Here is a 12,714-nt window from a genome sequence, read left to right as displayed (position 1 = left end):
GATACATGACGTGTACATGGCGGTAAGTGGCGAGAGCGTGTGTGAAGAAGTACACCCCTGCAGGGTTAATATGATCTATTCGAATAGCCGGGTCCGCGGTTATGGACTTCTTGGATGCTTACATGGTACATAGACAACTTGAAGTGGATACTCTAAAATGCTCAAGACAAGTGTGAGTGCTATGGATGGCCTTCTCGTAGGGAGACGGGGATGAATCCATAGTAGTGTATTGTGTGGTGTTTAGTGGACTCGTGTACGTTGTCTCACCTCTAGAGTTTCTGGTAGTCGTAGAACAGGATAGCCACAGAGTCAAAGCTGGCTTGCTGCAACTAAACCCCACATTACCTCTTGATACAAATGCATGTATGATAGGATCTGATGTAAGTCTTGCTGAGTACCTTTGTACTCATGTTGCTTTATTTATGTTTTGCAGCGGAGACTTCGGTCTTACTAGTGTTCTCATGGACTTCGACTAGTAGCTAGTACCTCAGCTACGATCTTGATCGGATGTTGTAGATAGTCAGGCTTTCAGCCTTTTCATTTATAGATGTCTGTACTCAAACATGTAATGCTTCCGTTTGTTGCTTGATTGCTCTGAATGTTGGGTCATGTGACCCCTGGTTGTAATATTGCTATGTTGGCTCTTCTGAGCCTTTATCTATATGAGTTGTTGAGTTATGCTGTGATGCCATGTTGTACAGCACATACTTGCATGTTATGCGTACGTGTAATGGGTATTGCTATGTGCGGGATCTGACTATCTAGTTGTTATCCTTAGTAGCCTCTCTTACCGGGAAATGTCTCCTAGTGCTTCCACTGAGCCCTGGTAGCTTGCGACTGCTCCGGAACACTTAGGCTGGCCGGCATGTGTCCTTCTTCGATCCTGTGTCTGTCCCTTCGGGGAAATGTCACGCGATGAATACCGGAGTCCTGTTAGCCTGCTACAGCCCGGTTCACCGGAGTCCTGTTAGCCCAGTGCTACAGCCTGGATTCACTCGCTGATGACCGACACGTTCGATGCTGGGTCATGGATGCCAGTCCCTGTAAGTTAGTGCCACTTTGGGTTTACGACTAGCCATGTCAGCCCGGGCTCTTTATCATATGGATGCTAGCGACACCATCATATACGTGTGCCAAAAGGTGCAAACGGTCCCGGGCAAAGGTAAGGCGACACCCGTGGGGATACCGTGCGTGAGGCCGCAAAGTGATATGAGGTGTTACATGCTGGATCGATCTGGCATTGAGTCGGAGTCCTGACAGCGTTGGTATCAGAGCCTGACTGCCTGTAGGATTACCAAGCCAAACTGGTCGAAGTTGAGTCTAGAAAATCTTTAGTTATGTAAGGGAATTGATTGTGGGAAGGAACGTAAGGCTCTTTTTACTCCTTTACCTCATGGCCTTCTGATCTGAGTCATCCTATCTTTCCTACGGGGTTAAGGAACTAGGCTTTCTCTTCCGTCTATCAGGATCACGTGTTACTACTCCGTAGTCCCATAGGATTGGTTGATCAGAGTCATACCCCACTTTTGAGTATTTCCGGTGTAGTCTGTTTAGTATGATCTCAGAACCTTGAGTATGTTGATGAGTATGTTACCACCCCATTTTTAGTAGGATGTCTCATTCTGAGCATTTTACTGCCGTTATGCTGCTGGAATTTCCCTAGGAGTTCGAGAGATACTAATTCCTTGTCCTACATTCTACAGTCTATAGTTGATGCTGATTCCGTCCCTGGTTTTCGTTTCTCAGGATGTCATCAAGTTCTATTGTTCGTAGCCAGAACTATGAGTATGGTAGGGATGAGGATCCTCCCGACGAGCCTTCGTTGGCAGAGCTCATGTTAGAGATGGAGAGGAACAAGCGTGAGTCTAATCGTTTGTTGGCACGTATCGAGGAGAACACCGCACATCAGTTCAAAGGGTCTGCTACCATTCATGACTTCATTCGTTTGCACCCACCTACCTTTCATCATTCCATCGAGCCACTCGATGCAGATGACTGGCCCCTACGTTCCCGATTGTTCGGCTAGGGAGTAAAGGGAGCACCTCTGCGATTGTCAAGATCGGTTCATCCGAGCCGGACCTCAGACTGGGTGAAGCCGAAAGCTAGCGCTCTTGCTGTTTTCAATAATGGTTGGCACACAAAGGAACTCATGAGTACAAAAAATCTATGGCACAAGTCTCATAATGACAATGAGCACCGAAGAAAGGTATCAATGGGGGTACTATTTTATTCGAAGATGCTTCTTACACTTTGTTAGTAATATAGCATAAGTTCCCTGAGCGCGCTTTGTCGGTTACAGCCTTATGGCCTGATTGCCTGGTTATCGGAAACACCGTCGATACTCTTGATAGGTGGAGTACATAACACTTTTCGGTCCTAGACCGAAGAGGGAGAAGTCGACGGTCGGTTAAGATGCATATAAAGTTCGGGTGAACACATATATGATATAAGTACTTCGGTACATACAATCATTATACATAAAATTCTTTTTACCCAAGTCAATTGGGGGCTCTTAAATTTATATGAGCTGTTTTATAATGAGTGTTCTTCTTCCTAGTCGTTACAAAGTTTTTTTTCTATCACTCCTTTTTTCGACGCAAGTGTGTGGTCAATAGCCCGATTTCCCTCTCATCCACCTTCGGGATAGGAGGTTGAAGCCGTAGGCTGACCCGCTTGAAGTCTTGAGATAGGATGTGTCATGTGAAAGCACGACAAAAGCACAATTTTTTCTTTAAGACCAATTTTCTGATTGGCACCAAACAATTAATCAAGTTCGGACGTCGAGTTTTTACTGACGTTTTGTAGTTTTCCAATCCTATGGCACTTTTCAACTATTTGTGTGTTTTCCGCATAAGTCTCGCAGTGCACCGCCGGACACCTTTAGAGATTCGGCAAAAAATTCTCGAATATTGCTATATATGCATCAGTTTCGAATTGTGTCTTCGGTCAATAGTTGGGTTGCCCGGCTCCTGCGCTTGCCTCCTATGTGCCGCTTTGTTCGGCTAGGTGTGCAAAGGGAGAACCACTGCGATTGTGCTTCCAGCTCGCATGGTTAAGCACCGCAGTGGGGAAAGCCGGAAACTAACTATCACAATAAGCATAAACTGGTCAGCGGTCTGATGACTATATTAAATGACGGGCCGTTCATAACATTGGCCTAAGTGATTGCGGCCTGACCTCGGCTGTCAGCGAACACTAAGCGGGGGGCTACTTGCTGGCCTCCCAACTTTAAGCTCCTATGACTAAGTGAAAGTTATAAAGACCGTATATCTGATTGCCTTGTTTCCGCCAACACAGCCACCTTCGGGCACCGAGACGTCGGCTAAGGGTTGTTTTGTTATTTCGGAAACACCCTGCGTAGCATCTACAAGGGGGTAGAAGCCGACGATGGGCCACTTTCAGAATATAAATGGTCACAACGGAAGTGAAAATTTGGGTTCCTCTAGACCACAGAGTTTGGAAGCTTTTCCCAAAATAAAATCCTCAGTATTTTCCTCCCACATTGATCAGAGCTGAGGTTTCATGATCATGCTTAGCATGACAACCCAAAGAAAGGAACCGATAGTGGGACTATTTTCTTTGGACGATGTTTGTTATGTTAAACATTAATATAACATGTCTCTCTGCGTACCTTTGTTTATAAAACCGTATGGCCGGATTGCCTTGTTTGCCACAAATCTTTGCCCTCATAAAGGTTTTATAAAGTGGGACAAAGACAAACACTCCCTGGCTACTGGTCGAGGAGGTTGAAGCCGATGGCCGGTCGACAAAGTTTTGTACAATGCGGATGCGAGCATTGATGATGCAAAGTACTTGGATACATAGAATCATTACACATAATTTGTGATTTTACTTTGGATATCGATCCTTAATTTGGCCACCCGTGCCCACATTAAGGCTCGGGGTCTACTGGGCTTCGTGCTTATTATTTACAAATATTAAAGGGGTACATCGATTCCCTGATCTAGTGGCGCCACCCGACCAGTGTCTCGGGGGCTACTGCATTGACAATCCAATGCAGAAAATTTAAAGTGCATTATAGTTTTTGAGGAGATTATTATCCTCGGGATGGTCGGCCGCACCCAATCTGAGTCTCGAAGACTTTGCACACCGTGCTTCTATTCCTATGTATGCTGCCGAGCTAGGAATTGATCCTCGGGCCGATTTCGTGCATCGACCTGAGTCTCAGCGGCAACTAGGATCAGCGGTTTCATGTTTTCCTTCAGGTGCATCTCAGGTTTTAGACCGACGCACATACCTTGAGGGCTACTGGCTATATATCTCAGCAGAGAATAAATCGCACCAATCAAAAAATCAGCCCACAGTCAGGGATGGTGCACCACCTCGGAAGCAGTCCGGCATTAAGCTCGGGCGCCAGTGGCTGGCTCCATAGAGGGCATTTCCAGCATTAAGCTCGGCTAAACTCCTTCAACTTTTTGAACCCATATGATCTATGACATCTTGGATATAGTCCGGCGTTGGAGCTTGGACACAGTCCGGCGTTAGAGCTTGGATACATTCCGGTGTTGGAGCTCGGAAGCAGTCCAGTGTTGGTGCTTGGCTGCAAAAGATACCTCGAATGCAATCCGGCGTTGGAGCTCGGACGCAAGAGGACACTGCCGCCCAGGAATAACTTCAGATCTGAGGTGTGGCATAATAATAACAAGGCATTGATAAAGGCCGGAAACTTAAAGGGGCTCCTTGGATACCCGGCATATATACTCTTCAGATTTACTTCACGATCCTCAAGATCGAAGATGAGAAGATTTGTTGAACCAGTTTTCAAGACCGACGGCCAAAGATGAAGAACAGTTCGGAAGAATCGAGGAGCATCCCCAACTTAAAGACCGGTTCAGGGGGCTACTAACGGTGTCCTGTACTAGGGCGTACTCACCACGTCGTCCCCCGATCAGTTAGATTGGGCCGAGGACCTCCATGGCCGTATACTCATGGGCCAGTTCGGACAGTTGCCGCATACAAGGAATATTCCACAAGACTTGGTGGTGAAGACAAGGACTCCTCCCCCACCGGCGTATTCAGCTAGGACTCTTGTTACCCTAGGCCTATGGTGCATTATATAAACCGAGGCTAGGCCTAGTCGATAGATCATTATGACATTATTCCTCATACCTCTAGGGTTTAGACGATAACATATGATCTCGAGGTAGATCAACTCTTGTAACCCCTATATTCATTATAGTCAATCAAGCAGCATGTAGGGTATTATCTCATCAAGAGAGCCCAAAGCTGGGTAAAATCCCGTGTTCATGATACCATTGATTCTAAGATGCACTGCTTGGGACCCCCTACCCGAGATCCGCCGGTTTTGACACCGACAACGCGGACGGAGCTCGGCCGCCCCTTTCAGCCAATCCGGCTCATTGGGGTGACAACGGGCGAAGCCGTCGACCGCCCTCCCCACCCAATTAAAGGCGCGTGAGAATCGCCCCATGCGCGCATGTATCCCCGTGTTCAGCGCGCCTGTCACTCACCCCGTGCCGTGCATGCGGCGTACGTGGCGCGAGGGACGGGCGTAATGGGACGCGTGGAGCGACGGTTCCCAAGTACGGAGAGTAAATGAGCAGCAGCTCTGCGGTCTCAAAGAGACATGCTAGCCGCCTCTTTACTCTTTGCCGCGAATGACGCCAGCATGCTTCGATCACCCGCGCGCGTAACCCCCACATCATGCATTCAACGCGAGTCATGGGGAAGCGCAGCGGGCGAAAAGTTACTACGGTAAAAACCGCCCCGCCTGCCCGCGCATTGTTTTTGGGCCTAGCCCAACAAACGCACCGCGCTTATGTGTGGCCCAGGCTCGGGGGCTCCTGTCGGTGTACTAAAGTAGGGGCACTACTTTATACCCCTTACTAACTGCACGGGCAGTCAGAGCCGCGCGGCCACGACCACGCCAAGCAGGGCAAGGGGAAGGGCCGGAGCCGCAGAACAGCCAACACAACGCCAAGACAAGAATACCAAGAGGACAAGGTGGTTCTCCCCGGCAAGAGCCTTGCCAGTGCAGCTTCCGCGGCCCTGACAAGGGTCTTGCCGGGGCAACTTGCCCAGCCCCACGCCAGCGGAACGCATCACCCTTGAGCCCAAGGTTCCCAGCTTCATTGGGACCAGGGCTCGGGAGGCACTTCTGTGGTGGCATGCAGATCTTTGTGAAGACAAGATACACTCCAAGTCAGAGGAGGAATAGAAGGTGACGAACCTCGGCAAGATCTTTGCCAAGGAAGCACACAAGACCTCCGGCAACATCCTTGCCGGGGATGACTACAACGCCGCGGCATGACCCTTGTCGGGACCCCGGCAAGGCCCTTGTCGAGGACGTCTGTGACATCTATGGTCAGGCCGGCGCCTGCCACGGTCTCGCCACCAGTCCCCATGTAGCTGCCAGCCCACCAGCTAGGCAGGCACCTGCGTGTCAACAGGAGGCTTCTAGGCCAAATCAGCAACGCCTACGTGGTGGCATGCAAATCTTTGTGAAGACTTCTCCACCGCGCCACCTGAGCTGCCTATCAGCCTACATGGCGCCACCTCAGCTGCCTACCAGCCTACATGGCACCACACGCCCCGCTGGCTTCGACGCGTGTCGAAGCAGGGTGGAGAGGCGACGGACGGGACAGGGGATCGCATTTAATGCACCTTGTCCCATATGGTTAACGGTAGGCTTAACCACAATACCCCGATGCCACCTCCTGTGTTTCACTGTGGCGATCCCCTTGCCTATAAAAGGAGGCCCAAGGCATCCAGGAGAAGGATTCGGACCTTTGGACAAGTTACACTCATTGTAGCTAGCTCAAGAATAGGAAGAACAATCAAATAGATACACTAAGCAGGAGTAGGGTATTACGCACGTCGCGGCCCGAACCTGGGTAAATGACTCGTGTGCTCTGAATTGGCCCCCGATCCTGCTCTCCTCTCAACCCCGCACCCCACAACCGTAGTAGGGATCCGTTTTGATCCCATTGGTGTCATTTCCACCGACATATTGTGTATGTGGAGTGTAGAAAAAGTTTCAAGGTCAAACGATGAAGCTAAGGTCAATTCACCTTCAAACCTGACACATTCCATCTCAGGACCACGATTCTTCCTTGGAATGGTTCACTTTCTAAGCAATGTACATGTCAACTTTTGTGAAACCTTCCCAAAATTTAACATCAAGCATATGTCATCATGACACCATGTCAAGTTTCATGTTTTTCGGACATCATATTTACAATTTCTGGAATTAAAAAACCAATAAACTTCCTGTTTGTGATTGATTCTTGCCACAGAGATGATTGAAATTTCTATTAATGTCTTGTATAATACATACAAATATACACAAGACCCTAAATATGATTGAAAAAACCATTTTTGTGCACTGTTTCATGTACTTTTAGCTCAAATTTGAATTGTATCCGTTAAATGCCTAGAAATGTACTTAATGAAATCAAATAGCAAATTAACCCCCAAAATGCCAAATTTGAACATGGAGTATGCCACGTTTTATGTCGAGTGTAGACAAAATTTCAAGGTGAAATTATGAAGGAAATGTCAATTCCCTTCAAAGATGATGCATTCATTCTCGAAACCATGACCTATTTTACTATTTACTGTAGAACAAAAGCTTACAGTACTTTATTGGAAATTTTGCCAAGACCTGTTTAAATCCGCTCCCACCGGAGTCAAATCCAGGACCCGGGGTGCTACTAAGGTTGATGCAACCACTAGGCTACATGCCCTTTTGCCAGGAAACCATGATTATTCCTTAGATATGGTATGGTTTCTAAGCAATGTACATGCCTACTTTTGTGAAACATTCTAACACAATTACAAAAACATACTAGGTTATATCATGACACCACGCCAAGTTTCTTGCTTTTCAGACTTCATTAACATTTTCTAGAATTTAAAAACAAGTAAACTCCATGTTAACATGGAACTCCATGTTTACGTAGTTTACTCTTGCCACGGAGATCTTTGCAATTTCTTTTCATGTCTGTATAAGGCATGCAAATATAATAAAGACCCTAAATATGTTTTTTTCTTAAACCATTTTTGTGCACCATTTCATCTTCTCATATTTTAAATTTTAATTATATACATTAAAAATTTAGAAATACACTAAATGACTAAAATATAGAAAATGAGCCCCGATAAATGCCAAATTTGAACATGGAGTATGCCATGTTTATGTTGAGTGTAGAAAAAGTTTCAATACCAAACAATGAGGGAATTGCCGGTTCTTCTTCAAAGTTGATGCTCGAAACAATGATTCTTGCTCAGAGATGGTCCGGATTTTGAGCAGTGTAGATACTAAGTTTTTTCAAACCTTGTCAACTTTTTACCACAACATTGAGGTCATACCATGATACCATGCCAAATTTTATGTTTTTCAGACTTCTTTGGCAATTTCTAGAATTATAAAAACCGATAGACTCCATGTTTGTAGCTGACTCTTGCCATAGAGGTCTTTTCTTCTAGTCATTGCTTGTATAAAGACATACAAATATACTCAAGACCCAAATATGATATTTTTAAACCATTTTTATGAACTAATTCATGTATTTGTAGTTCAAATTAGAATTATATCCATTAAAGTCCTAGGCATGCACACAATGACTTAAAAATAGCAAATGAACCCCAAAGAATGCCAAATTTGAACTTCATTGATTGTATGTTGTAACCAAGAGTTTTCCTCAAAAGATGTATCCGTCTCTAAGGAGTGTACATGGCAACTTTTGTGAAATCTTCTCAATTTTATACTACGGCATAATAAGGTCATATCATGACACCATACCAAGGTTCGTGTTTTTCAGACTTCATTTACTTTCTAAGAATATAAAAAACAATTAAACTCAATGTTTGTGGTTGAGCCTTGCCACAAAGATCTTTGAAATTTCTCTCATTTTTTGTATAAGGCATACAAATATACACAAGACCCTAAATATGATATATATTTTTTACATTTTTGTGCACTATTTCATGTACTCGTAATTTTGAATTATATCCATTAAACACCTAAAATGCACTTAATGACTTAAATATAGCAAATGAACCCTGAAGAACGTTGAGATTGAACACGACTGATGATTCGTTGTAGGTTGAGTGCAGGAAAAAAATTCAAGGTCAAATGATGAAGTAAATGTCAATTCGACTTCAAACCTATCACAAAAACCATTTTTCTTGAAAAAAAAGGTAATGCAAGACATCACCCATGATTGCATTTTTCAAATTGTGTGCCATAGAAGACTAGAGAACACACATTTTTTGAAAAGCCCATGTGCTATGTGTCGCACACAGTTACTTTTTAAAAACAAGGTTGTTGTTTTTAAAAAAATTGTGCAATGATAGGGTACACCACACACACAATTTTGCAAAAAACATGTGCAATGTATCACACACTGTTCCATTTCTGAAACAGTGTGGCATGATAGGCTACATCACACACATTTTTTTCCAAAAGCCCGTGCGCAAGGCATCACACACGGTTGCATTTTGAAAACCGGTTGGTATGATAGGTCACGTCGCACACACATTTTCAGTAAAAAACCATGTGCAATGCATCACATGTTTGCGGTTTTATAATCGTGATCGATGATAGGACACACTGCACAACATTTGTTTTGCAAAAATTGTGTGCAAGGCATCACACATGGTTGCATTTTCACAACTGTGTGTGATATTGCGACATCAAACACATCTTTTTGCTGAAGCGTGTGCGATAACATCACATTTTTGTCTAGCGTGTGTGATAGTGTCTTAATAGCACCATTCTGCACTAGCGTATTGAGATGGAGGATTCAAACCAAACAAAATCCTACCTCGAAGTTTGACTCCATTTTCAGAATCGGAAAACAGTGCTAAATAACGCACCTGAAGTTTCACCACCACTACAATTGATGTCCATGATAAAGCCCATACATATATAGGTGCAGATACTTGTGCAATTTAACTTGAGTTGAACACGCATAGCACATTTCAACACACCATAGCAACGCCAGATAGATACTGACGCCTTGCAAAGCAACACAACTTCAGTCAAGGTTCAGTCTCACGGAAGTAGCCATGTCGTGTGATGCATTTTGTTTCTATCTGTGTCACGTTTCCATGAGACCATCGGCAGAGGGGATGAAACCTCACCGTCTATCATGTCGTAGACACTGATGGAAGTGTCGTCGTTCTTGTGGCTATAGCCCTTGTAATATTCATCATCGTCCAAGAAAAAGATCCGATCTCCCTTCATCCCGTACTGAGACACGGGAACGGCCAGGGAGCAGCTTCGCCCAACAAAAACCACCTGGTCCTCTCCCAAGGTCGTCACACTGATCCACCGTGAGCGCTTGAAGTCAGCCTCGAACACCTCGAACTCGCTCTCTCCAGCCAAAACATGGTCCAGCACCAGCCTGCACCAGATCTTCCTGCGTACCATTAGCAGCTTGCCACATGATTCGACCAGGTAAACCTTGATCTTGATGGTGCTGTTGCTCGGCGTCCAATCCAAATCACATGGACTGCCACTGATGATCCGTCCGATCCGAGAAATCTGCGGGTCGCCGGTGCTCTCGTCCTGGCCGATGTTTACCATGAAGAGGTCCTCGCCGTAGTCAATGGCGTAGAGCTTGCCCTGGTAGAACGCCATATCTTTGTAATCCTTGCACTCATCGTACGCGCGTACCGACCACGAGGTAGCCCCTGGCCGGCACAGCAGGATTTGGCCAAGCATTTCATGGGAGACAAATGCAGCGGCGAGGTTCGGCGAGCACAGTATCAGCTTACTCAGCAGGAGAGTGTCCACGTTTCTGATAAGCAGCCATGTGCCGCGGGTGTGACGCTCGTGCTCTGGTATGTGCTTCAGATCCGCATGCTGTGGACGGAGCCGGACGTGAGAGAGTGCAGGGAGCGTCACGGTGGCGCCGGTGAATGGATCCACGAGGAAGCATCCGTCGTCGCGTAGGAAAGCGAGCCAGCGGCCGCAGGCGCTGTTGTACCCCGCGAAGCCGCAGCCTGGGAAGCAGAACCGCTTGCTGTAAGGGAGGCTGTAGAAGGTGCCGTCCGGGAGCGCGAGCAGCGGCAGCACCGGGAGCACACGGTGGTGCAGCGCGGCGGTGCGCCACTGCGGGCATACCGCGGCGAAGCGGGCGCGGTCGGCGCACGCGGGGAGGAGCCAGAGCACCAGCCCAGCCAGGTCCAGCGGGATGGCCGACCACGACGATGGCGAGGGTGGTTGCGTCTCCGACATCGGTCCGTCGTCCGATCCTGCAAAGAAGAACCAGGTCGCTGCTCGCCCGACAGCTTCAGCAAAAGGAAGGCTGCAGCGGCAGGTGCATGACAGACGGGTTACCTGTTATCGGCGCCGGAGTGGGTGGAGGTGAACCGCGTGGCCTGCTGCCAAGGAGGCTTATCACATCCGCCGCCGTTGCTGCTATTGGGCAATGGAGTGTAACTGGAGCAATGGTGTGCAAGTTTGCTGGCCGAAGGAACCGTGGTAGTACTCCATTATCAGGTGTGAATTTAAATAATTCCCAGAGTTAATTTAAGGGCACAGGACAGCCGTCCGCCGGCGGCATGACAACGACTCTGGCCTTGGTCCAGTCGTCTCGTCTCTAGAGGATCGTCAATTTCTTTGTAAACCTACAATGTTAACGGTAACATAAAGATAGCTGATCATACAGAGGATTGCCACTTTCTTTGTAAACCCACAATCTTCCCTTCCTCCTCTCCGCCGCCATCGAAGGACGCCACAGGCGAAGCCGTGTGGTCGACGGTGGTGGTGGGGATCTTGCTCATGGCGCGGGTGGCTCTCGGGCACGGCGGCGAGCTTCTCGTGGACAGGGGCGGCGGCGCAGTGATGCTGGTGCTTGGATCCGGCATGGTTGCTTCGTCATCGGCTTGGCGCTGGGCACATGGATGTGGCGCAACGGGTATGGGTAGCGGTGGTTCTTCGCGGCGGCGCGGTCTGCGGACCCGACACCAAAAAAATCGGATCGCGACTCAAGCGGCGCCTCGTCGCTGATGTCTGTGTGCCGTTGACAAAGCCCTTGCGGTGGATGGCGGTTGGGGCACACGTTGGATTCTTCTGATCTCAGTGATGACCACCGTGGTTGCACATCAGAAGGAGGCAGTGGTTCCGATAGGTTTGTGCGGCGCGGTGGGAGGCTTTCTGCGAATTATGATGGCCACCAAAAGGTCCTGGTGAGGGTTCCTCCCTCCAGATCCGGTGGCTGGATATGGCGGTGAGATGCAATATGGACGAAGACTTGACACGGAGGGATGGTTGTGCAAACATCGCATAGAGCTATTGGGGTCGCAAAATGTGGTGGCAACAACAAATGAAGATGTCGATGGCGGTGCTACTTGAGCACCCGGTCTCAAGCTCCAGGGTGAAACCTAGGTCTGACCAGAGCAGGTTATACCTCCCAATGGCGATGTTTTACGTTATTACTTGTTGAAGGAACTTGACGGATATGCTCATGTTGGTACTTTAGGGTGAAACCTAGATTGTGGCTTTGGGTGGCCGGATCCGGTTACGGCGGCTGCTACTTGTGAGCTGCCATGGAATTGTTGGGGAACGTTGCAGAAAATAAAAAAAATTCCTACGGTTTCACCAAGATCCATCTATGAGTTCATCTAGCAACGAGTGATAGTAGTGCATCTACATACCTTTGTAGATCGCGAGCGGAAGCGTTCAAGAGAACGGGGTTGAGGTAGTCATACTCGTCGTGATCC

The 12,714-nt window shown here is 47.4% G+C and overlaps 1 protein-coding gene across 1 annotated transcript; it reads right to left on the bottom strand.

Moving 5' to 3' along the window:
- Window positions 1-10,039: 10,039 nt before the first annotated feature.
- On the bottom strand, window positions 10,040-11,227 carry LOC119361044. The gene has a single exon (XM_037626432.1). The coding sequence runs from the start codon at window positions 11,225-11,227 to the stop codon at window positions 10,040-10,042; it is 1,188 nt and encodes a 395-aa protein (XP_037482329.1).
- Window positions 11,228-12,714: the final 1,487 nt, after the last annotated feature.

The sequence above is a fragment of the Triticum dicoccoides genome, chromosome 2B (genome assembly GCF_002162155.2).
Source record: "Triticum dicoccoides isolate Atlit2015 ecotype Zavitan chromosome 2B, WEW_v2.0, whole genome shotgun sequence".
Lineage (NCBI taxonomy): Eukaryota > Viridiplantae > Streptophyta > Magnoliopsida > Poales > Poaceae > Triticum > Triticum dicoccoides.
The sequence above is the reverse complement of the archived record's forward strand: the minus strand, read 5'-3'. Positions and strand labels throughout refer to the sequence as shown.